The 27,031-nt window shown below is 40.4% G+C and overlaps 1 protein-coding gene, 1 long non-coding RNA gene and 1 other non-coding gene across 13 annotated transcripts in view; 1 reads left to right on the forward strand and 2 right to left on the reverse strand.

Annotated features, from left to right (window-relative positions):
• Positions 1 to 27,031, forward strand: part of LOC132359353 (uncharacterized) — a 75,324-nt gene that overhangs the window by 13,740 nt on the left and 34,553 nt on the right. The window lies entirely within an intron of this gene.
• Positions 9,960 to 10,066, reverse strand: LOC132360877 (U6 spliceosomal RNA). The gene has a single exon (XR_009501197.1). It is a non-coding gene; the product is annotated as a U6 spliceosomal RNA (small nuclear RNA).
• Positions 10,623 to 27,031, reverse strand: part of MYZAP (myocardial zonula adherens protein) — a 135,961-nt gene continuing 119,552 nt past the window's right edge. For 8 of the 10 annotated variants that reach the window (XM_059913192.1, XM_059913191.1, XM_059913186.1 and 5 more), the window contains one exon: positions 10,623 to 11,543. In XM_059913192.1, the coding sequence (XP_059769175.1) occupies positions 11,447 to 11,543 (97 nt within the window). In that variant the 3' untranslated portion in view covers positions 10,623 to 11,446. Of the gene's footprint in view, positions 11,544 to 20,443; positions 21,067 to 26,711; positions 26,892 to 27,031 lie in introns of those variants that run through there. The other 2 variants (XR_009500816.1, XM_059913190.1) reach the window with 2 other exon arrangements.

A 27,031-nucleotide genomic window follows, 5' to 3' on the forward strand; every position in this document is an offset into this window, starting at 1 on the left:
AGCTCTTCTCTAAATGTTTGATAGAATTCGCCTGTGAAGCCATCTGCGGAATTCACAGATTCATTTCCCTTCCAGCTCTACAATTCTATACTTCTACAAAATGTCACATTTCTCCTCTTTGTATTTCACTGTGATCCCACTGCAACAAAAGATTTTCTTCAGCTACCCAAGGGTTTAGGCTGTAAAGTGCATGCACTCCACACTAAAAGTAAATTCTTGCATTAGTTATCCAAACTGTTTGAAATGAGGAACCAAATTTTCAGCTATATCTCCCTCTTTATCAGCAAATAGTAATTTAAAGCCAATTACCAGGGCTGTGATTCCCCAGTGACAGACTGTGGGCTATTAAAATTAATCCTGACAGAAGATCCTTGCTGCTTTCTCCAAGCACATTCAGGCCATTGGTTTATGAACAGGATGAACAGACGGCCCATCCCAGAGGGCTTGAGGGAGGAAGTACATTAAAATGGCTGCCTGCATCTTTGTTTGCTCAGCTGCTTGGAAAAACTAAGACTGAGGGAAATGGGATTAATCAAGGGGGCAGTTGCCCACGGAAAAAAAATAGGAAGACTCTGGTGAGAAAATTCCAGCCAAATAAGGTTCAAGTCAAAGGGAAAGAATTCTTATCTCTTCAGCCTTTCACACGGTTGAGTGTTGTTTGGTGACAAATTTCCCATTTCAGGCCATCACAGTGTTTTATGAAATTTTTGTTAGCATGTGAAGAGAGAATTCAGGAAAAAAAATTAAGTGTTTGATTCTTTAAAGTTCCAGGTGATTAACTTTGTAATTAGCAACATTAATGAAGATTATTGGTTAGATATGTGACTAATGGTTAATGAATAACACCTTTCTATGATTTTTCATATGAATAAACTCACAAACCAGAAAAAAAATAGTCCCTGAAAGATCGCATGTACTGCTATGTGGTACAGAATATACAGACAATGTAGCTGAGGCTCCTCCTCCTCCCTCTCACATTAGGAGACAATCTTTTTTTTTTTTTTTTACATTTTATTGAAGGATAGTTGATCTACAATGTTGTGTTAATTTCTGTTGTACAGCAAAGTGATTCAGTTATATATACTTTTCCATTATGGTTTATCACAGGATATTTAATATAGTTCCCTGTACTATACAGTAGAACCTTGTTGTTTATCCATCCTGTATAAACTAGTTTGCATCTGCTAATCCCAAACTCCGAATCCTTCCCTCTCCCAAACCCCTCCCACTTGGCAACCACAAGTCTATTCTCTATGTCTGAGTCTGTTTCAGGAGACAGAATCTTGAATAAGATGTAAAATGTCTTCCCCTCTCCTGACTTATTCACTTCCCTTTGATGCATTGGCTAAAATTCCACCAATAAGAAAATTACTAGGTTAAAAAGGATCTTCCTTTGAGACAGTAGATATTTCTAGAAGGGTTGTGACCTATCAGTCATTTACAGTTGAGTGTGAATTGGTTCCAAATGGCTTTCTCACAAAAAGCTAGCTGCGGTGATGACTTGCACTAAAAGAGTGGGCTTTGTTAGGAGGGAAAGCGAGAAAATGGAGAGAGTTTTGAGCAATTGGAGAGGAAGAGTAGACCAGAGAAAGTATTACAACAGAGAGTTCAGGTGGCAGGAAGACCCCAGAAGGCCTCCTTTTCACAGTTTGGAGAATATGTAGGCCAGGCAAAAAGGGAGGATGTCAAAACCAAACTTTGCTTAGAATTGGTTCAGATTCCATGCTGGAAGGCAGACCCTCCTATACTTAAGTGGGCCTTGTCTAAGATTCTTCATAAAATATCCAGTACATTGTTTAAGGGGGGTAATTTGCAAAGTCACTAAAGGGTGAGATTTAATAATTTCCTTTCAAGTTTCATGGGAGAGGGATTTGAGAGTTGTGCCTTTAGTGGAGGGAAAGAAGAACCAGGTCTCTACCACAATGCTGGCACACTGTATGTCTCACTCTTTGGAATCTGATGTACATCAGAGGCCATAAAATAAAGAAACTGGTGATCGGCAGCAAAATGACTTAGAGAAAACTGACCACCCTTCTCCTCTCATGAGACCTGGCCGGAATCAAGTAGCTGGTCACCTTTAATTTTCTGTCTTGCATGAAAAAGAACACAGCTAGCTCCGAAAAGCTTCAGCTAGGGGAAATAGGAGAAAAGGAGCAAGGAATGCCCATATAATATAGAGTTGGGAGAATGACCAAGGAAAAAAAAGTCATCCTTGATTTTCTTCTCCAAAATTTGGAGGAGAGAATAGTCAAGCATAGTATATAGACAGTAAAGGTGATCCAGATCAGAGAAGTGAAGGGGTGGTGGTGAAATTTGCCAATCTCCAACTATGATTTTGGGAGAGGGCTTGTGTACCGCTTACTTTGTGGCCAGTTAATTTCCCCAGGCCTCAGTTTTCTCCCATTTAAAATGAGGGTATTGAACCAGACAAACTCCAAGGTGCCTTTCAGTGCTTAAATTATAGTATTCTAGGATGACTGATGTTATTCTTTGGCAACATCTGCATCTATTTAAGTTCATAAATGTTGAAGAAATATTTGGTATGCAGTAAACCAGGAAGCAGGTAGCTCCCTTTAAATAAATAGTCATCCAACATTGATGAAGTTTAGGGTATTATCAACCTTTGCTGGACTCCTGTGGTTGCCCATATCTTATGGGACTGGATCATGTTTTCCATCACCTAGAATTCTTGGGCTTAATTTAATTTTTATATCTAATGGATGACAGCTCTGAGTAATTTAAGATTGTTTATAAGGTTTAAAAAACCTGAAGTTGTCAAAATAGCAGAAGACAGACAAAGGGTAATGAATGATGTGGGAGGAACATCACTTCAAGCTGACTGGAGAAAAAGGTGGTTTGAAGGAATAAGTATTTTCTTTATAATGCACAGAAAGAAAAACATTAGATAATGTAAATAAAGGGTTGCAAATTCCGGGTCTTTGGCCACATCCAATCTACAGATGAATTTGCTCAGCAGCACAGAGTTTTTCAAAATAATGAATTTGAGTGACTTTAAGATGGACATGTACTTATAATCCTGGTGAGCACCCTTCTTGCCTCTCCCTGCCACCAGCCACTCACCCCCATTATCCTACCACAGACCCTTGCCACCTTTTTTTTTGACCCTTGCCACCTTGATGCAAACTTCCTGGGCACCAGGACATTTGAGTTTGGGTGTGTGATGCAAGTATAAATGAAAAATGTAGGCCAACTCTTTTTCTTTTTTGAGAGGCTGCAATTACAGTCACTCCTCCATATATGTGGGTTCCACATCCACGGATTCAACAAACCTTGGAGCCAAAATATTCAGAAAAAGAAAAAAACAATTCTGGAAAGTTCCAAAAAGCAAAACTTGAGTTTGCCTGTGAACAGGCAACTATTTACAAAGCATTTACATTGTATTAGGTATTGTAAATAATCTAGAGATGATTTAAATTATAGGAGGGAATGTGCGTAAGTTTATGCAAATACTACACCATTTTATATAACAGGCTTGAGCATGTGTGGATTTTGGTATTTGTGGGAATGTGGGGCCTGGAACCAATTCCCCCACCTTCTCTCGATACTGAGGGATGACTGTGACACCATGGAAACTTCTCGATCACTTCCTAGATCACTTGTTATAGGAAGGTGTTCTTTACCTCTAAATCTGTTTTCCTAAGGCCTTCTGTGTTTTAAGAATCCCTACGGGGACTTCCCTGGCGGTCCAGTGGTTAGGACTCCATGCTTCCATTGCAGGGGGCACGGGTTCGATCCCTGATCAGGGAACTAAGATCCTGCATGTTGTGCGGTGCGCCCCCCCACCTCAAAAAAAAGGAATTCCTACAAATGGTTGTCAGGTGATTCATAGAGTTAATGTCCCCACAGATTGTAAACCTCATTGATATTGCAAGTTTGGTTTTGTGTTTTGTTTTTTTTTCTCGCTAGAATCAAGTGTAAAAAGTGGATATTAATTCAAAAGAACTCAGCCTTTTCTGGGGAAAACCAGTTTGCATGATTTGTAGTCAGACTAATAAATGCTCTAGTCAAAGGATATAATCCTGTTATTTTGAACAGTTGATAAGAAATTGTTTGCAAGCATCTCTAACAATATATAGAGTTTGTTTACAAAGCTTGATTTAACATTTTTATCTATAGCAAAAGCCATTTTGAAAGGTCAAAGAAAATTATGAATCTTTATGATTACTGTAGAAACATTAGCATCTTTACAACTACATTTTCTGTTTTAAATTCCGTATTGGGATTTTGTGATAAAAAAGGTCAACTTGAGACAGCCCTTATTTCCTTCCCCCAGCCCTCCAAAAATGTTTAAATAAATTTGTGGGTACCATAAAGATATTTTATTTAAGGGTTGGGCCACAAAGTGACCAGTTAAGATTTTTCAGGCTGAACATGCATTGTTTAGGAGGTGGCAAGTTAGAGAGGAAAGGGGAGAATTAAAATATTTGCAAGATGTCATTAATCTCCAGCAAAAGCCAAGAGTTGTTTTTTTCCCCCTTCATTTCAGAACTAATCCAGCTTTCTGTTATTTGGCTCAGAAAAGTCTTAAATCTGTAACAAGAGAGTAACTTCCTGTTCTCAAGAGTATGGCTGCCAAAGAAAACATTTACAAGAAAAGTCCCAGGGCCAAAAAATTGCCTACTAATTATTTCTCAGCCCCCCACACCCCTAATTCAGGAAGGTGAATGCTGTAAATGCTATATGTTAAAACTCAAAAGTATGTGTTGAAAAATTAAGAGAAAACCCCCAAGAACTGTTTGCCATTTATTTATATTTTATTGCATTCAAATTACGTCAGTTTTATGGCCTTTGGGCACAAATTAATGTTTCTTATAATATTTTGTTCAGAATTCCACAAAGATTATACTATACCTTCATCTGAATACATTATGGAAGTTTTTACCTGGTACCTTCCCAACTGAAGAAGAGAGAAGCAGCCCCAGCATTCAGGAACTCACATAGTCCCACCAGCTGCAAGCTGGCCTGATACTCAGCAGCAGGTCTTGGTTTTCTCCTTGGGGATCTATCTATTCAGTGCAGTGTCAGTCAAAATTCCAGCAGCCCATAGGTAGAAACTGACAGACTGTAAAATTCATATGGAAATTCAAAGGTCCTAGAATAGCCAAAACAACGTTGAAAAAGAACAGAGTTGAAAAGCCTATACTACCTGACTTCAAGGGCTTAAGATACAGCTACGGTAATCAAGACAGTGTGGGACTGGTGTTAACATAGGCAACTAGATCAGTATAACAGAGTGTACAGAAATAGACCTATGCATGTATGGGCAGTTGATTTCCAACAATGGTACAAGGGCAATTTAGTGGAAAATGGGTAGTCTTTTCAACAAATGGTGCTAAAACAATTAATTGGACATTCATATGCAAAAACCTCTTTGATTTACACTTCATACCACGTATTAGTAATCTAATCCTGCCTAACAAATTACCTCCAAACTTTGCAGCCGTCTCCCTCTGGTATCTTTGCCTCTGGTATCTTTGCCTCTGGTCTCTCTTTCCAGAAACATATCTCCAGTCTTTCTTTGGGGCTTGTCCTCCTCTGACAAAGTCAAGTGAGTTATTCTCAAATTTCCATATAAGGAAAAGGAGTCTATGGTTTATTTAATCTTATGTTTATCCAGACACAATTTTTTTTTTTTTTTGCCCTTCTTTCCTTCTGCACAATCCTACTCACAAGTAAGCATTATTCATTAAGTCTCTAATGTGTGCCCAATAAGAGGAAATCCTTGGGTTTAAAAATATTCATGTGCAACACCTCCTTCACAGTAATGACTAGTATTAATAGCAGGGGTCAATTGTTGGTATCGATTGTAGGCATGTCTCTGGCGCAGTGCTGGAAACTTTTCCCATGCTGCTTCACATGATCATCACAGCAGGCCTCTGCGGAGGTAAGGTGGAATTCCATTTCCTTCCTAGGCAGAGCTGCTCATGGGAGCCCTGCACCTGAGAGCAGAGGTGACCTGCCCAAGGGAGTATTGCAATTTAGTGGCAATACCGACTCCAGGCTTCCCACCCCTGTTCTGGAATCAGACGGGCCTGGGTGGTTTCAGGCAATTTTCATCTCTGAGTTTCCACTTCCTTAACCACAAAACAGTGGTAGTGACATTTTCTACACAGAACTGCTATGAAGATTGACTGGTTGCATGCTGTGCCGAGGTCCGTAACTCTTTGTCTCCTTTATTTCCCCCAGCGAAGGCTCTTTCTGGATACTTTTCACTTGTAGATTTCTCCACGCTTATTGAGGTGTGGAATGAGTCCCCTCCTTTATAGGAAACTGCCCCTAAGGAGCTTACATGGATGGAGAGAAAGGAAATGGACACGATGGTCAGTCATTTGATGTGAGAGTAGAAAAGAGGGGAGCAGGAAAAAAGTACCCCTGGGATTCAGAGACATCAAAGACCAGGAGGAGACAGGCTCACTGGGAATAATTTTCGAAGAGGATGAGGGTATTGAGGGTACACATCTGTGTGTCCCCAGCACCTGGCATGCATTGCTTGAACTGAACTTGGCCTCTGAGTCTGGATGTCAGGGAGATCACTATGGTCTGATGTGGCCTGAAGTAGGACAGGAAGGAATCCTGCCCTTCCTGTCACACCCCTCACCCCACCCTCTGTCTTGGGGACCACCCTAGAGTTCCTGGAGTAGGCCAATGGCATTTGCTGGGGAGAAAGAGGGTGCCCAGAGTAGACAGACACGTGGACCAGCTCAGGGTCAGTCTTGGTTGGTGCACCCTCTGTTGGGGAGACCATGTCACATCACCAAACTCCAGACACTTCCCAAATGTTCCTCTCTCCCCAGCTAGCCCTGAAAGGAACCCTCTGGGGCATGTGCCACCCAGACTCAAACCCCATGTCAGGCACGTGGCCTGAATTTTCTGTCTCAACGGCTGTCTCTTGCTTCTGACTCACTAAGCAGCAGGCCATCTGAGGCTAGGATCCTGTGGGACACCAGCTGCTTCTAAGTAAGCCCAGTCCTGTTTCCATTCAGCTGCTCAGTACTCTCTGGGCCCTGAGGACACTTACAGGCCTGCAGCTCACACCTGCACGGTCCCGAGCTCAGGTATCCAAAGGCAATATCCTGAAGGAACTTTATTCACTGCCTGTTTGGGGGGCGTGCCTGCCTAAAGCAGGCAATTTTATACACACCTTCATTTCTCACTCCCAGTGTTGGCAACGGAGTCAGGAAAGAACATCCTCATACTGTTGGTGAAATCTTTCAGTGGACTCCAATTTCCAGAGGCCAGATCGGACCACATGCACGAAAAGACTTAAATGTGCCTAACTTGTGACCCAGCGATTCCTCTTCTAGGAATTTATCCTAGGCAAGTGTACAAAGACATGTGTACAAGATGGTTCCGCAGAGGATTGCTTTAAAAAGGGTAAGGACAGCCTCCAAAATTCCAACCTCAGGGGACAGGTCAAGTAAACCACAGTACCTCAATAAAGTGGAATCCAACTAGCTGTAAGAAACAGTGGTGTAGCTCTATACATCTGTATCTATATAGAATGATATATAAGTGATTATATATGTGGTTACAAAAGTATGTGGTGATAATAGGTAGCACTTACTAAGTGCCAAGCACTATTCTAAGAACTCCACAGATATTAACTCATTTAAGCTGCACACAGTGACAGTTGGGAAAGAACTGTCACTGATCCCATTTTACAGGGGCTCAAAGAGGTTCTGTGCTCAAGCCACACACTAGTGACTAAGCTGAAACAGTCTCCAGAGCCCACGTTCCTGAATACCACGATTCTGCTTCTCAGTATAGGGTCCTGTGTGTGCTAAAACAAAATAAATGGGGGAGGGGGGTGTGTTTAAGAAAGTCTGGAAGGATTGGAATGAGAATATTAATTGAGGCATTATCATAGGAATACATTTTTATTTTTAAAAAACTTAACACACTGCTGTTTTTCATTTCAGTTAGATAAATTTGCTGTGTAATATTAGAGTTCATTCCCCCAGTTCTACACGATACCCGTGCTTATGAGGAGGTTGAAGAACAAACGTCACTCTTTCAGACGGTGGGTTGAGTGTCACTAATTTTGACAAAGGGTCGAGAAGGATCAGCTCTGGTTTTTTTCAGTTTCAAGTCTGTACCACTGAGGAAGTCTCTTCAGTGGTCTTTCTAAATAGTTCAAATAATATTTAAAATTCTCCACATGTTGAAGGTATATATAAAAGTATAAAGGGCCCAGGGACACCTTTAATGCTATGGAATGATCGCTGGCATCCTTTGAATTTAAAATTACTAATTTTTTTCCTTTTTTTGACTGTTTTAAGAAAAGAAAAAAGTTGGGGGGGGGGATGTGGAGTGTTTGCTGAACAGTCTTTGTTGTATTAAAACCGACATTCTTTATGCCGTGTTTCATTTAGAAGCTGTTTCCACACCAGCTTCTCCAGGGGCCCAGGGGTTGCCATACCTTCTGCCACTCTGAGTCCTGCTTCCCTACCTCCTGGTCCCAAGGCCTGCCTTTTCCTGAAATGCTCCTCCTTGGGGCTGCGCTAGGAAACGGCTTCTCATGCTAGAGCAGCTCAAAGAGTGAAGGTAGCCAGCACTCAACAGTGCTTTAAAACACACCTCAGAATGGCAGCACCCTCCTCTGCGTCCATCCCCAGGCCAGGCCTCTGCTTGACCTACCTCAGTTGGCACTCACATTGGCCTGTCAGGTGTGATTTTCTTTTTTTTAATTGAAGTGTAGTTGATTTACAGTGTTGTGTTAATTACTGCTGTACAGCAAAGTGATTCAGTTATAGATATATATATATACATTCTTTTTACATTCTTTTCCATTATGGTTTATCATAGGATATTGAATATAGTTCTCTGTGCTATACAGTAGGACCTTGTTTATGCATTCTATGTATAAAAGCTTACATCTCCTCACCCCAACCTGCCACTCCATCTCTCCCCCAACACCCTCCCCCTTGGCAACCACCAGTTTCTTCTCTATGTCTGAGATTCTGTTTCATAGGTTCATTTGTGTCATATTTTAGATTCCACATATAAGTGATATCATATGGTATTTATCTGTCTCTTTCTGACTTACTTCACTCAGTATGATAATCTCCAGTTGCATCCATGTTGCTGCAAATGTCATTATTTCATTCTCTTTTATGACTGAGTAGTAGTAATCCATTGTATATATGTACCATATCGTCTTTATCCATCTATTGATAGACACTTAGGTTGTTTCCATGTCTTGACTATTGTGAATAGTGCTGCTATGAACATAGAGGTGCATGTATCTTTTTGAATTATAGTTTTGTCCAGATATATGGCCGGGAATAGGATTGCTGGGTCATATGGTAATTCTATTTTTAGTTTTCTGAGGCATCTCCACACCATTTTCCATAGTGGCTGCAGCAACTTACATTCCCACCAACAATGTAGGAGGGTTCCCCTTCTCCACACCCTCTCCAGCATTTGTTACTTGCAGAATTTTTAACGATGGCCATTCTGACTGGTGTGAGTTGGTACCTCATTGTAGTTTTGATTTGCATTTCTCTAATAATTGGTGATGTTGAGCATCTTTTCAAGTGCCTATTGGTTATCTGTGTGTCTTCTTTGGAGAAATGTCTATTTAGGTCTTCTGCCCATTTTTGGATTGGGTTGTTTGTTTTTTTGTTATTGAGCTGTATGAGCTGTTTGTGTATTTTGGAGATTAAGCCCTTGTTGGTCACATTGTTAGCAAATATTTTCTCCCATTCTGTAGGTTGTCTTTTCGGGTTTTTTAATGATTTCCTTTGCTGTGCAAAAGCTTGTAAGTTTGATTAGGTCCCATTTGTTTATTTTTATTTCTATTGCCTTGGGAGACTGATCTAAGAAAACACTGGTACGATTTATGTCAGAGAATGTTTTGCCTATGTCCACTTCTAGAAGTTTTATGGTGTCATGTCTTATGTTTAAGTCTTTAAGCCATTTTAAGTTTACTTTGTGGAAAAAATATGGAATGCTTCATGAATTTGTGTGTCATCCTTGCTCAGGGGCCATGCTAATCTTCTCTGTATCGGTCCAATTTTAGTATATGTGCTGCCGAAGCGCGCACCGGGTAGGTGTGATTATCCCAAGTTTTTAGAACATGAAGTTGATATTCAGAGAGCTTTGATGACATGCCCAAGGTCCCACAACCACAATTTAAATAAAAATTTGGTTTCAAAGTATGTGTTTTCCTCTTGACACTGTCCTGACTTGTGGTGATTTACTCAACTGAGTTGCTTTGCTTTCTTTCTTTGGCTTTTTTTTTTAAGTGGGGGAGTAAGGGGTAGGGAGTTTGGGCACAAGGGAGCATGATTTTTTGTTTTTAAGTAAAAATGATTTTTTTATTTTATAAACATGTATGCATCTTAGTGTTTCTAGAAGGTAGGTTAACTAGATAAATTTCAGGGTTTAAAGACACACACACACACACACACACACACACAAACACAAACACACACACACACCTTCTCTTATGGTTTATAAATGATTCTAAGGACTGTGCTGATTGAAAGATTATGGTGCCCTGACTTGACAGTCCAAAACCCGATTCTGTTCTCTACCCCTTCTACACAGTCATGGATGACACACAATGACAGCATCAGTAGAACAAAATATATGGCATTTATTAAACATGTGACATAGGTTATAATATCAAAGTAGAGCATGCATGAACAAATCACTCATTCCTTTAACAAAAACACCAATTGGTATCGAAAACATTAAGTGATTAAATTTCCACAACATACAAAATTCTCTTTCAGTTAAAGTGAGAAAGAAAGAAAAAATAAATCACAGGTTGAATAAATACAGTGATTTCAGCTGGCCCCATAAAGGCGTAAGGCACAAAGTAAACCAAGGGGTTAGCACGTCAGAATGAAGCGTGTCTGCCCACACGAGGACCGGCTGCAGCCGAGGCTCCCACGCCCCTGCACAGGTCCTCGGCACCTGCCCCTTCCTTCCCAGGGTCACATTTCCCCATGTGCCTGCGCTCCTGCAGACAGGCTTCCCTGTAGCAGAGAAACACCACCTCTAATACTTCTATGGGTAAATAAAACCTTCATGCTGTAACAAATGATCCTGGCAATAAGTAACATGAAATTTCAAGTTAATGCCTTGTTTCCTCCCAGCCGAAGTCTAGTAAAACAGAAAATAGTGAGGGAATTCTCCCGATAGGACTCAGTGTCTGAATGGAAAGCTAACGATGGCCCAGTACAGCAGGGTACATACACTGGTTGGGTGTTTGAAATATGACCTTGAAACCTCTCTCTCCTGCCTTCCCCCTCCCCCTCCACTTTCCTTCATGTTTTAGAAGTGGATCAGAACCTCAGCAATTTCCACTGCAGCTTAAACAGTGTATAGGAGGAAGCAACAGTCACCCTTTCCAGACTTCAAGCCGCAGGGTTCCAGGGCCTTTGTCCACCAGTGAAAAGTGCACGTCTCCAAGTGCTTAAGTCAGAGTTTTCTTCATGGTTAACTCCAGGACTCGTGTGTATGGGGTATAATTCCTGGAAGGCACTGCGATCTCACGAGTCCTACCTGTTTGGCTGAGAAAGGAGAAAACGCAGTCAGGAATATGAAACAAAACTTACCATATGCTTCACGTGGTAAGATAACTCTAGGAAGTCCTTTTCAACACTTAAAAATAGACTGCAGTAATGTAGTTGAATATTTCATTTAAATATTATGAGGGAGAGAAAACCATAATTCAAAAAGAGTCATGTACCACAATGTTCACTGCAGCTCTATTTACAATAGCCAGGACATGGAAGCAACCTAAGTGTCCACTGACAGATGAATGGATAAAGAAGATGTGGCACATATATACAAGGGAATATTACTCAGCCATAAAAAAAACCGAAATTGAGTTATTTGTAGTGAGGTGGATAGACCTAGAGTCTGTCATACAGAGTGAAGTAAGTCAGAAAAACAAATACCGTATGCTAACATATATATATAGAATCTAAAAAAAAAAACAAAAAGATTCTGAAGAACCTAGAGGCAGGACAGGAATAAAGACGCAGATGTAGAGAATGGACTTGAGGACATGGGGAGGGGAAAGGGTAAGCTGGAACAAAGTGAGAGAGTGGCATGGACATATATACACTACCAAATGTAAAATAGATAGCTAGTGGGAAGCAGCCGCATAGCACAGGGAGATCAGCTGGGTGCTTTGTGACCACCTAGAGGGGTGGGATAGGGAGGGTGGGAGGGAGACGCAAGAGGGAGGAGATATGGGGATATATGTATATGTATAGCTGATTCACTTTGTTATAAAGCAGAAACTAACACACATTGTAAAGCAATTATACTCCAATTTAAAAAAAAAAAGTATATTAATGGTTGCCAGGGCCTAGGAGAAGGGGGGGTGGATTTTGACTGATAAGGGGTACAGTGTTTCTTTTTGGGGTGAGGGAAATTTTCTAAAATTAGATAAGTGGTGCTGGTTGCACAACTTTGTAAATATACTAAAAACTATTGAATTGCACATTTTAAAAGGATGAATTCTATGCTATGTGAATTACATCTCAATAAAACTTATTTTAAAAAGAAAAAATATTATGAGGGACCATTATTTTTAGCAATTTCTTTAAAAAGTTTTATTGGAGTGTAGTTGGTTTGCAATGTTGTGTTAGTTTCAGGTGTACAGCAGAGTGATTCAGTTATACATATATTCATTCTTTCTCAGATTCTTTCCTCATATAGGTTATCACAGAATATTTAGTAGAGTTCCCTGGGCTATACAGTAGGTCCTTGTTGGTTATCTATCTTACATATAGTAGTGTATGTATGTTAATCCCAAGCTCCTGATTTATCCCTCCTGCCCACATTTCCCCTTTGATAACCATAAGTTTTCAATATCTGTAAGTCTGTTTCTGTTTTGTAAATAAGTTCATCTGTATCATTTTCAGAAACTAGATTCCACATATGAGTCATACCATATGATATCTGTCTTTCTCAGTCTGACTTCACTTAGTGTGATAATCTCTAGGTTCATCCATGTTGCTGCAAATGGCATTATTTCGTTCTTTTTTATGGCTGAGTAATATTCCACTGTATATATGTACCACATTTTCTTTATCCATTCCTCTGTCAATGGACATTTAGGTTGCTTCCATGTCTAGGCTGTTGTAAATAGTGCTGTAATGAACATCGGGGTGCACGAATCTTTTCTAATTGTGGCTTTCTCCAGATATATGCCAAGGAGTGGGATTGCTGGATCATATGGTAGTTCTATTTTTAGTTTTTTAAGGAACTTCCATACTGTTCTCCATAGTGGTTGTACCAATTTACATTCCCACCAACAGTGTAGGAGAGTTCCCTTTTCTCCACACCCTCTCCCAGCACCCTCTCCTCTTACTGTTTGTAGACTTTTTGATGATGGCCATTCTGACCGGTGGTAGGTGATACCTCACTGTAGTTTTGATTTGCATTTCTCTGATAATTAGTGATGTTGAGCATCTTTTCATGTGCTTTTTGGCCGTCTGTATGTCTGCTTTGGAGAAATGTCTATTTAGGTCTTCTGCCCATTTTTGGATTGGGTTGTTTGGTTGTTGTTGTTTTTGACATAGAGCTGCATGAGCTGTTTGTATATTTTGGAAATTAATCTCTTGTCAGTCACTTTGTGTGCAAATATTTTCTCCCATTTTGTGGGTTGTCTTTTCGTTTCGTTTATGGTTTCCTTTGCTGTGCAGAAGCTTTTAAGTTTAATTCAGTCTCATTTGTTTATTTTTGTTTTTATTTTCTTTTTTTAATTTTTTTTTATTGAAGTATAGTTGATTTACAATATGGTGCCAATCTCTGCTGTACAGCAAAAGTGACTCAGTTATACACGTACAGGCATTCTTTTTTTTATATTCTTTTCCATTATGGTTTATCATAGGAGATTGCATATAGTTCCCTGTGTTATATACAGTAGGACCTTGTTTATCCATCCTATCTATAATAGTTTACATCTGCTAATCCCAAACTCCCAGTCCTTCCCTCCCCCAACACCCTCCCCCTTGGCAACCACAAATCTGTTCTCTATGTCCGAGTCTGTTTCTGCTTTGTAGATAGGTTCATTTGTACCATATTTTAGATTCCACATATAAGTGATATCATATGGTATTTGTCTTTCTCTTTCTGACTTACTTCACTTAGTATGATAATCTCTAGTTGCATCCATATCGCTGCAAATGGTATTATTTCGTTCTTTTTTATGGCTGAGTAGTACTCCATTGTATATATGTACCACATCTTCTTTATCCATTCATCTGTTGGTGGACATTTAGGTTGTTTCCATGTTTTGTCTATTGTGAACAGTGCTGCTATGAACATAGGGGCACATGTATCTTTTTGAATTACAGTTTTGTCCGGGTATACTCCCAGGAGTGCGACTGCTAGATCATATGGTAATTCTATTTTTAGTTTTCTGAGGAACCTCCATACTGTTTTCCATAGTGGCTGTACCAACTTACATTCCCACCAGCAGTGTAGGAGGGTTCCCTTTTCTCCACATCCTCTCCAGCATTTGTAGACTTTTTAATGATTGCCATTCTGACCAGTGTGAGTTGGTACCTCATTGTAGTTTTGATTTGCATTTCTCTAATAATTAGTGATGTTGAGCATCTTTTCATGTGTCTACTGGCCATCCGTACGTCTTCTTTGGAGAAATGTCTATTAAGGTCTTTGGCCCATTTTTCGATTGGGTTGTTTGTTTTTTTGTTGTTGAGTTGTATAAGCTGTTTGTATATTTTGGAGACTAAGCCCTTGTCCATTGCATCATTTGCAAATATTTTCTCCCATTCTGTAGGTTGTCTTTTCATTTTTATATGGGTTCCTTTTCTGTGCAAAAGCTTCTAAGTTTGATATGGTCCTGTTTGTTTATTTTTATTTCTATTGCCTTGGGAGACTGACCTAAGAAAACACTGGTATGATTTATGTCAGAGAATAAATTCTGGAAGTTTTAGAAGTTTTATTGTGTCAAGTGCTAGAAGTTTTATGGTGTCATGTTTTATGTTTAAGTCTTTAAGCCATTTTAAGTTTATTTCTGTGCACGGTGTGAGGGTGTGTTCTAACTTCACGGACTTACATGCAGCTGTCCAACTTTCCCAGCACCACATGTTAAAGAGACTGTCTTTTTCCTATTTTATATTCTTGCCTCCTTTGTTGAAGATTAATAGACTGTAGGTGTCTAGGTTTATTTCTGGGCTCTCTATTCTGTTCCATTGATCCGTATGTCTGTTTTTGTACCAATACGACACCGTTTTGATTACTGTAGCTCTGTAGTATTGTTTGAAGTCTGGGAGAGGTATGCTTCCTTTTGTTTTTTTCCCTCAGGATTGCTTTGGCAATTCTGGGTCTTCTATGGTTCCATATAAATTTTTGATTATTTGTTCTAGTTCTGTGAAAAATGTCATGGGTATTTTGATAGGGATCGCATTAAATCTGTAGATTGCTTTGGGTAGTATTGCCATTTTAACAATATTAATTCTTCCAATCCAAGAGCATGGGGTATCTTTACATTTCTTTGAATTCTCTTTAATTTATTAATGTTTTATAGTTGACAGCATGTAAGTCTTTCACCTCCTTGGTCAGGTTTATTCCTAAGTATTTTTTTTTGGTGGTATTTTAAAAGGTATTGTTTTTTTTACATTCCCTTTCTGATATTTGTTAGTGTAAAGAAATGCAACTGATTTTTGGTTGTTAATCTTGTATTTTGCTACTTTGCTTAATTCATTTACTAGATCTAGTGATTTTTGTGTGGAGTCCTTAGGGTTTTCTATATATAGTATTATGTCATCTGCAAACAGTGACAATTTCATCTCTTCCAATTTGGATAACTTTTATTTTTTTTCTTGTCTGACTGCTGTGGCTAGGACTTCCAATACTATGTTGAATAGAAGTGGTGAGAGTGGGCATCCTTGTCTTGTTCCTGAATTTAGTAGGAAGGCTTTTAGCTTTTCACTGTTGAGTATTATATTGGCTGTGGGTTTGTCATAAATGGCTTTTATTATGTTGAGATATATGTTCCCTAGGAGGTGGATCCAAAAAGTTATTGCTGGGATTTATGTTCAGAGAGTGTTGCCTATGTTTTCCTCTAAGAGTTTTATAGTGTCCAGCCTTACATTTAGGTCTTTGATCCCTTTTGAGTTTATTTTTGTGTATGGTGTTAAAGAATGATCTAATTTCATTCCTTCACATGTAGCTGTCCAGTTCTCCCAGCACCACTTATTGAATCCATTGTATATTCTTGCCTCCTTTGTCATAGATTAATTGACCATATGTGCGTGGGTTTATTTCTGGGCTTTCTATCCTGTTCCATTGATCTATATTTCTGTTTTTGCACCAGTACCATACTGTCTTGATTACTATAGCTTTGTAGTATAGTCTGAAGTCAGGGTGCCTGATTCCTCCAGCTCCGTTTTTCTTTCTCAGGATTGCTTCGACTATTTGGAGTCTTTTGTATTTCCATATAAATTAAAAAATTTTTTTGATCTAGTTCTGTGAAAAATGCCATTGGTAATTTGATAGGGATTGCATTGAATCTGTAGGTTGCCTTGGGTAGTATAGTCATTTTGATAATATCGATTCTTCCAATCCAAGAACATGGTATATCTTTCTATGTGTTTGTGTCATCTTCGATTTCTTTCATCAGCATCTTACAGTTTTAAGAGTACAGGTCTTTTGTCTCCTTAGGCAGGTTTATTCCTGGTTTTTGTTTTTTTTTTCTTTTTTGATACGATGGTAAATGGGATTATTTCCTTAACACATTTTTGACTGGAGGCATATTAGGCCACAGGTGTTAGTTTCTACAAAAAAATCCCCTGGTCAATAATGTGTTAATTTCTCTTTCCAATCTTTTGTTGTTAGTGTATAGGAATGCAAGAGATTTCTGTGTATTAATTTTGTATCCTGCAACTTTACCAAATTCATTGATGATCTCTAGTAGTTTTCTGGTGGCATCTTTAGGATTTTCTATATATAGTATTATGTCATTTGCAAACAGTGACAGTTTTTCTTCTTTTCCAATTTGGATTCCTTTTATTTCTTTTTCTTCTCTGACTGCCATGGCTAGGACTTCCAAAACCATACTGAATAAAAGTGGCGAGAGTGGACATCCTTGCTTTGTTCCTGATCTCAGAGGGAACTTTTCACCATTGAGAATGATGTTAGCCATGGGTTTGTCATATATGGCCTTTATTATGTTGAGGTAGGTTCCCTCTATGCCCAGTTTCTGGAAAGTTTTTATCGTAAATGGGTGGTGAATTCTGTCAAAAGCTTTTTCTGCATCTATTGAAATGATCATATGGTTTTTATTCTTCATTTTGTTAATGTGGTGTATCACACTGATTGATTTGCGGATATTGAGGAATCCTTGCATCACTGGGATAAACCCCACTTGATCATGGTGTATGACCCTTTTAATGTGTTGTTGGATTCGGCTTACTAGTATTTTGTTGAGGATTTTTGCATCTATGTTCATCAGTGATATTGGTCTATAATTAATTTTTTTTGTCTGGTTTTGGTTTCAGGGTGATGGTGGCCTCATAGAATGAGCTTGGCAGTGTTCCTTCCTCTACAGTTTTTTGGAAGAGTTTCAGAAGGATAGGTGTTAGCTCTTCTCTAAATATTTGATAGAATTCACCTGTGAAGCCATAATTTCAGTACTTGTGACTGGTCTGTTTGTATTTTCTGTTTCTTCCTGGTTCAGTTTTGGAAGGTTGTATCTTTCTTCTAGGGTGTCCATTTTATTGGCATATAGCTGTTTGTAGTAGTCTCTTATGATCCTTTGTATGTCTCTTATGATCTCTTTGTATCCTTTCCATGGTGTCTGTTGTAACTTCTCCTTTTTCATTTCTAATTTTATTGATTTGAGCCCTCTCCCTTTTTTACTAGATGATTCTGGCTAAAGGTTTATCAATTTTGTTTATCTTTTCAAAGAACCAGCTTTTAGTTTGATTGATCTTTTCTATTGTTTTCTTCATCTCTATTTATTTCTGCTCTGATCTTTATGATTTCTTTCCTTCTACTAACTTTGGGTTTTCTTTGTTCTTCTTTCTGTAGTTGCTTTAGGTGTAAGGTTAGTTTGTTTGAGATTTTTCTTATTTCCTAAGTTAAGATTGTGTTGCTATAAACTTCCCTCTTAGAAGGGAAGGTTTATAGGTTTATGTGTTGCTATAAACTTCCCTCTTAGAAGGGAAGGTTCCATAGGTTTTGGATAGTTGTGTTTTCATTGTAATTTGTCTGTAGGTATTTTTGATTTCTTCAGTGATCCATTGGTTGTTTAGTAACATATTGTTTAGCCTTCATGTGTTTGTGTTTTTTATGTTTTTTCCCCTGTAATTTATTTCTAATCTCATAGAGTTGTGGTTGGAAAAGATGCTTGATAATGATTTCAATTTTCTGAAATTTACTGAGGCTTGCTTTGTGGCCCAGCATGTGATCAATCCCGGAGAATGTTCCATGTGCGCTTAAGAAAGTATATTCTGCTGCTTTTGGATGGATGTCCTATAAATATCAATTAAGTCTATCTGGTCTGTTGTATCATTTAAAGCTTGTGTTTCCTTATTGATTTTCTGTCTGGATGATCTGTCCACTGATGAAAGTTGGGTGTTAAAGTCCCCCACTATTATTGTGGTACTGTCGATTTCTCCTTTTATGGCTCTATTTCCCTTATATATTGAGGTTCTTGCCTTATATATTGAGGTGCTCCTGTGTTGGGTGCATATATATTTACAATTATGTCTTCCTTTTGGATTGGTCCCTTGATCATTATGGCCTGCCCCCGGAGCTCCTGTAGGTGGTGTCCTGTTGCCTGGGAGTGCTGACAGGGAAAGAAGCTCTTATGGTGGTTCCACCCTCTCCCCGTGTGTCCCCCAATAATGGCACTTTGCCTCTCTGGCAGGCCCAGGCTTCTTCCGAATACACCCTCAGTTGCCACAGTCCAGCCTCTTCAGGCTGTTTCTACGCAGCCAACCCTGGTCCTCTCCCTGGGTCTGACCTCCAGAGCCTGAGCTATAGCACCCAGTCCCTGCCCACACTGACAGACGAGTGTCTCAGGCTGGGGAGCACAGGGTGGCAGTGCCAACCTTCTGTGCAGGTTACTCTCTCTTTTGCCTCCCACAGACCGGTTACTGTGCTCTCCTCCTAGGCTCTGAAGCTCCCGCTCCATCCAGGCTGGTCTCCCTGCTGTGAGGAACAGGTGTGGGAACCTTTCCTTCTTCACAGCTGCCTCCCTGGACACAGGCCCCATCCCAATGCCTTCTTTTTCTTTTTCCTTTTGTCCTACCTGGTTATGTGGAGGTTTTCTTACCCTTTCAGAAGTCTGAGGTCTTCTTTCATTATTTAGTAGATGTTTGTGACTCGTTCCACTTGTAGATGTATTTTTAATGTTTTTGTGGGAGAAGGTGAGTTCCACGTCCTACTCCTCTACCATCTTGATCCCCCTACCTGGAGCCAGCCATTATTTTTAGCAACTTTTAAAGGTTATACTAGGTATCCATGATTCAGAAAAATAAAAAAATATGCATTCAAGGAACTCACAATTAGGTGGGAAAGATATGTACTTAAATAGTTGCAATGTGTTAGGTAGTACATAAAGACATAAAAAGCTATACTGGATACTCTGCATTTGCCTCTTCAGATCCATCCCCCCTTCTCCACCCCACCCTGTGCCCTGGGAAGCTTACCTGAAGGTCAGCATCAGTGGGCTCCCTCAGCCTTTACCTTCCAGTTGGTTTGGACCAAAAGGGAGATCAAGGGATGAGAGAATGGAGGACAGGGAGGCCAGGACATCTGTTCCCTCTGATCAGTCTGCAGCTTGGTAGTTGGCTACATTCCTCTAGCAAAGGCCATGCTCCAGTTCACCCCTTCATCTCTTCTACCAACTTTCTCTCCCCACCTCTTCAGGCCCAGGCTGGAAATAGCTCCAGAGCAAGCCAGTGTCCATTTTTTATTTCCCTAAAAGCTGCCCTCAAATTTTTACACAGTCCCTTCATTTAAGTCTCTTCTGTTTCCCTTTCTCCCAGGACCCTGAGCAATACAAGAGTGAACATATTATGGGCAAGGTGATGGCAGAACAAGTTAGCTTCACTGGGAGGAAATTGGCCCAGGGAAGGTGACTCCTGAAGGATGCCTAGGCGTTCCTCAAGTGGGTGAGGAGGAGATGGGAATTCAGGCAGATGGACAGTACGGGTAAAGGCAAAGAAGGGTGAACACAGAGGCCATGGTGTGGAAAGGAGACACGCTTGGCAGGACTGGAGCAAAGAGTTCATGATGAAGTGGCTGGCAGAAGATGAGGTCGGGGTGGGGAAGCAGGGCCCTGTGTGCCCTGCTAAGGGGTTCAGAAGGGGACAGCGAGCCACTAAAGGTTTTTAAGGAGGAGCAGGATATGCTCCTATTTTTATTCTAGCAAGATCCCTTGGCATTGCTGAGGGTTGATTGCAGAGGGGTTAGTCTGGAGGCAGGAGGTTAATTAGGAGAGTTTTGCTATTTAGGAGGTGAGAGAGACCATGAGAACTCAAACTCTAAAAGTAGCACTGTAGATGAAGTAGCACGGAAAGGTTAAGGTGATATTTGGGAGGCAGAATTAATGGGATTTGGTGACTAAGATGGAGAAAATATCCCATTTCTTTTTCTGCCTAGACACATAACTACCTTTCCCAGCCTCCCTTGCAGTTTGGTAGGCCATGCGACTATAATGGGCGGAAATGATTTATATTACTAACAGATGTAGCCCATATCCATTTTGCAGTCACAGATATTTTCCTAAAAGGACAATTGGAGCATATTACTGTTCTCTTTTTTTTAAAAATAAATTTATTTTTTATTTTTGGCTGCGTTGGGTCTTCGTTGCTGCACGCAGGCCTTCTCTAGCTGTGGTGAGCAGGGGCTACTCTTCGTTGCAGTGCACAGGCTTCTCATTGTGGTGGCTTCTCTTGTTGCGGAGCACGGGCTCTAGGCGCACGGGCTTCATTAGTTGTGGCTCGCGGGCTCTAGAGCGCAGGCGCAGTAGTTGTGGTGCTCAGGCTTAGTTGCTCCGCGGCATGTGGGATCTTCCCGGACCAGGGGTCGAACCCCTGTCCTCTGCATTGGCAGGCAGATTCTTAACCACTGTGCCACCAGGTGTGTCCATATTACTGTTCTTAAAACTCTTCAAAGTCTCCCCCTTGCTTCCTGGATGGAGTCTAAACTCCTCTGCAGGGTGTAAAGGCCTCCACCTTCTACTGTTATATCTCCTGCCTGGCCTTGCTAAGAAACACAGCTCTTATTTACACACTGCTTCACAGCTCTGCCATCCTCAGCTGTCCCCTCTGCCTTGAATGCTTCCCTCATCAAGTCGATCTGATGAATTCCTGCCTATATTCCAAGATTCAAACCAAACATTGCCTCGTCTGTGACAGTCTCCCCAGTTCCCTGCAGCAGTGATAGAAACTATCATTCCTTTCTCTGTGTCTCTCAGTTTCCTTGAGCAGCACTGCTCAATTTTCTGCTTACACAAGGTTCACTTTTTTGCTAAACTTTCCCATCAGTAATATCTCCCATTACCCTGCAGTGATTTTCAACTATGGTTGGGAGACAACTTCTTAAAAGGGTGTATTAGAAGCTTGGGGGGAATGTTAAACTTCACATGTCTCTCCCCAAGAGATTCAATACTTCTTCCATGCTCTCCTCCCCTTGAAAATGACTGTCACAGAGGCTTGTGTGGAAGCATCTCATTGCACCCACTGGTCTATATACATCCTCTGCTAGTTATAATTTCATGAAGCATGAAAACCATATCTTGCTTATCTTCATGACCTCAGCAGCTCACTCAGGCCAGGCACAGAACTATCACTACATAGATGGATGACACAGGGAAGCAGAGGACGACGGATTTCGAGGAGTGAGTGGTCAGAATGTCACCTTCACCTGGCACAGAGAGGAACCCGCAAGATCTGGCAATTCAGGGGTCCCCAGTGACCTGACCAGGCAATTTAGTGGAGTGCCAGGGGCAGGAGCCAGATGGCAATTTGTGCCAACTCCTGTGAAAATTCCACAGAACAGAAATAGTCTCGTGACAATATCCTAAAAGCCCATAAAATTCAGAAATATTTATAAAGGTGAACCCTCTGGTTTCAAAAACAGGCTCTCATATATCCCACTCTTTCAAAAAGAAGTGAGATATTTTATTTAGTTGATCACTAGGAAACAACAGGTTTTCAAGAACACAAATAATTTCAACCCTAGAATGAAAATTCAGCCATTTTCTTTTAACACATTAAGGCTATTGTTAACCTTTTATTAATCCATAAAGGGGCAGTTCCCTTGGGGGAAACAATAGCAGAGGCAGCAAATAAAGCTTTGACAAAAAGCTACTTTGTGTTTTGGTTTCTACAACAGAAATATGAAAACATAGGCATTTTAAAGCACTTACTATGCACAGGGCACTTATGACAACAAGGAATATTTTTCATTAAATTGTACCTATTTAGTAAGACATAATTTATGAGTTCACTGGGAACTGAGTTTCACTAAGGGGCAAGAGAAAGAAGTCTCTTTTTTTATTGGTGTTCAATATTTTGTTTTCCACTTTTCTCTTTGAATGAAGGCTAGCTGACCTAAAATTGCTCTCAATGGCTTTAATATATATCGAACTTTTCAAATCAAACTCTTGAGTTTCTCTTTTAAATAGGTGTTTAAAAGCCCCTGAAATCATGGTGAGTGCCTTCGCACCTCTTCCCTCTCTCCTTGCTTTCCAGAAATCTGTGCAACACAAAGATGAGATGAAGGAGGGGGAGAATTTGAGAAGAAACTGGAGGCAGGGATGGGACTGAGCAGCTTAGAACACTGGTCTCCAGGAGGCTGGTGCAGTGGGAGTGGAGAGGTGTGAAGCAAGTCATGAAGGAAAAAGCCAGCCCCGTACGAGTGAGTGATTCCAGGACAAAGCAATTCACAGCTCAAAGGTGACTGCAGAATACTGAGCTTAGGCAACAGGAGCAGTGGTGGCGGCATCAACAGAAATATGCAAACGTGGTCACTACACTGGGCACTTTATGCCTGTATCTTAATCATCTCAGCAAGTTTCAGGAGGAATTACTATCAAAATCTATCTATCTTCCCATTCTTGGTAAGGAAATAGATTCAAAGGGGTTAGAGATTTGTCCAAAGCTATAGATATAGCAAGAGGCAGATCCAGGACCCAGACCCAGGTCTAATTTCCAAGCCACCGCTCTTAACCACAACTAGAGGATCCGACTTTGATGGGAAAAAACGATGTATTCAGCTATGGATAGGGTGGGTATGAAGATCAAGTGGGGCCCAGCAGACGGCCGGGAATGAGGACTTGTATGCAAGAGAGAGGTCTGAACTACCTGACAGCACAGCCACAGGGAAGAAAGAGGTAACTCCGTGAGACTGGATGCCATCTTTGCAGGAACGAGTGTTGCCAAGATAGAACCCTTAGGAGCACCCATGGTGGGGATCTGGGAGCAGAAAGAGGAGCCATCCAAGAAGATGGAGGACAGGCCAGGGAAGTAGGGAAAGAACCAGGAGAGGAGAGTCCCACAGGAAGCAGATATTCTGCTGCTTAGGAAGAACCATCAAATGCTACAGAGAGATGGCTCCATTCAACAAATATTGATTGAGGGCCTGCCTGGTGTGAGGCCCTGCTCTAAGTCAGGCCCAGGAAGACTGCAGTTAGTGACATGGATGTAAATCCCTGCCCTCATGGAGCTTACATTCTAGTGAGGAGAGAGAATAAACACTAAGAAGCAAAACGTAAGCAAGAATTGCCTCTTTCAAGTCCTTTCTCACTTGGTGTGGAACTTTCATTCAGTCTGCCAGTGAAATGTTTATTGAGCATCAGGAAAATGCTAGAGTAGGGGATGGGAGCCTAGGGTTCTTGTCCACAGGAGTGCACAGTGCTGGCAGGGACAGGGGAAGTGGTCAGGGGTGGGGACAAGGTAATACAAGGGGCTTAATGGCTCTATATGAACAGGCTGATTTCAAATTTTTTCAGGAGCACATAAAAATAGAGCAGCTCTAATTGTAAGTCAAATGCTATTAGCAGTAGCATAGCATGTAAGACTTGCAGGTATATGGAGAAATGGGTCGTAGGTGCCATACTGCTTTACAGCAGTACTGGGCTTTGTGCCCAGTGCCTGCAACACACTGGGACACCTCTGATGTCACAGCTGACAGAGACCTCATCAATCACTGGGGCTTCCAGAGTTTTACACAGTGTCCAGAGGGTTCCAGACCACTAATAGTTTAATTGAAGAGCTCGATACATACTAAAGCACTATCCACTTGATTAAGCTATCAATCCATTTAATAAAATCACTTAACAGCCGCCAAAATAAATAAGTTAATGAAATGTTGTAGCACACTCAAATTTACTTATATTTGATACAGTGTCTGGAACAGGATGGAAAGCCTGGAAATAAACTCACACACCTATGGTCAACTAACCTATGAAAAGGAAGCAAGAATATATAGTGGAGTAAAAGACACTCTCTTCAGTAAGTGGTGCTGGGAAAACTGGACAGCTACATGTAAAAGAATGAAATTAGAACATTCTCTAACACCATACACAAAAATAAACCCAAAATGGATCAAAGACCTAAATGTAAGGCTGGACACTATAAAACTCTTAGAGGAAAACACAGGCAGAACACTCTTTGACATAAATCATAAATCACAGCAATATCTTTTTGGATCTACCTCCTAGAGTAATGAAAATTTTAAAAAATAAACAAATGAGACAAAATTAAACTTAAAAGCTTCTGCACAGCAAAGGAAACCATGAACAAAATGAAAAGACAACCCACAGAATGGGAGAAAATATTTGCAAACAAAGCAACCGACAAGGGATTAATCTCCAAAATATACAAACGGCTCATGCAACTCTATGTCAAAAAAAAAACAACCCAATCAAAAAACGAGCAGAACACCTAAATAGACATTTCTCCAAAGAAGACATACAGATGGCCAAAAAGCACATGAAAAGATCACTCATGCGATCACTAATTGTCAGAGAAATGCAAATCAAAATTACAATGACATATTTTACACCAGTCAGAATGGCCATCATCCAAGTGTACAAACAATAAATGCTGAAGAGTGTGTGGAGGAAAGGAAATCCTCCTACATTGTGTTGGTGGGAATGTAAATTGGTACAACCACTATGGAAAACAGTATGGACGTTCCTTAAAAAACTAAAAATAGGACTACCATATGACCCAGCAATCCCACTCCTGGGCATATATATCTGGAGAAAACCATAATTCAAAAAGATACATGCACCCCAATGTTCATTGCAGCACTATTTACAACAGCTAAGACATGGAAGCAACCTAAATGTCCAGCAACAGAGGAATGGATAAAGAAGGTGTGGTACCTATATACAATGGAATATTACTCAGCCATAAAAAAGAATGAAACTATGCCATTTGCAGCAACATGGATGGACCTAGAGATTTTCATACTAAGTGAAGTAAGACAAAGACAAATATATGATATCACTCATGTGGAATCTAATTTTTAAAAATGATACAGATGAACTTATTTTCAAAACAGAAACAGACCTACAGATATTGAAAACTTATGGTTACCAAAAGGGAAATGTGGGCAGAAGGGATAAATCAGGAGCTTGGGATTAACATACACACACTACTATATGTAAGACAGATAACCAACAAGGACCTACTGTATAGCCCAGGGTACTCTACTCAATATTCTGTGATAACCTGTATGAGAAGAGAATCTGAAAAAGAATGAATATATATGTATATATATATATATAACTGAATCACTTTGCTGTACACCTGAAATTAACACAACATTGTAAATCAACTATACTCCAATAAAATTTTTAAAAAATACTTGATCCAGTGTCTTACATGTAAAATCAGAGTTTTGATTTGGATAATAGGGATACTAGCTATTATTTATTAAGTTCCTAACTTTGGTCCAATTACCTTGCTAAATGCTTTATATACATGTTTTCATTTAATCCTCTTCACAACCCTATAAAATTTGATATTGTCATCTTCATTCCCATTTTAAGGATGAAATCACAGAGGTTTAAGAGAGACTGAGTAACTTGCCCAGCAGCTGCCTGGGCAGGGAACCCACAGCCTGAGCCTTCCCAACTGGACTGCGCTGCCAAGTTCTCTGCAGGAGAACAGGGAGTAAGAACAAAACGCATCTGCATAACTGAGGCTTAATTCATTACTTTTCTGGAGACTGTTTTTAAAATATTCTGGAAAACACCATGGAATCTTTTTATTAGTTAGATGCAAGTTTGACGTCCAAGTGAGAACCAGGAATTGTATTGGAACAGACCTGACACAATTTAGCAGCTCTATTGCGTATTTTAAAACTACAGATGTACCATACCAGGACTGCAAAGGTATGGTTCAAATCCTGGCTGTGTGGCTTCTAGGGAATCCCTTTATCTCTCTGGGCCTCGATTTTGGTGTCTATAAAACAGGGAGATTAAACTAGATTGGGGGTTCCAGTTTGATTTTGACCACAGAGCTCTTTTATTCAAGCAAAATCTTACTTGGAATCTAACATAAAAAACACACTAAAAGCTAAGTTTGTCAGGTTGTTTTTTTTTGAGGGGGGACGGTCCCCACAGGCCAGCTCCTTGCTCACCCCCTCACCCCTGGAGGCCCCTCCCGGCGCCCTAGCACACAGCACGCAGTTCCAAAAAGCACAGGTGGAAAACCACTGCCCTGAATCACCTCTCAAGATGCTGTGCTCCTCGCCACCCAGACGTGCACGGCGTCTGTCACATAGTAGGCACTTCATAAATATTCGTGAGGAAACAAATGAAATATTACTCTGCCTTTTCGGAAATGTGGATACGTAGTTTTCATTTCCTCTGCTGATTGACCCAGGTAGTTAAAGTGCTAAGATGGATCCTGGGGGAAACCAAATGTTACATTTATGGAAAAGCTGCTTTTAGATACTAAAGTGGCTTCCAAGTTCAGCGTGGCCATAAGTTAAGGGTCTGTCAGCACTTCCATTATGAAAGCCACTTTGTGGTTTCATAACTTAGCCA

The sequence above is a fragment of the Balaenoptera ricei genome, chromosome 2 (assembly GCF_028023285.1).
Source record: "Balaenoptera ricei isolate mBalRic1 chromosome 2, mBalRic1.hap2, whole genome shotgun sequence".
Lineage (NCBI taxonomy): Eukaryota > Metazoa > Chordata > Mammalia > Artiodactyla > Balaenopteridae > Balaenoptera > Balaenoptera ricei.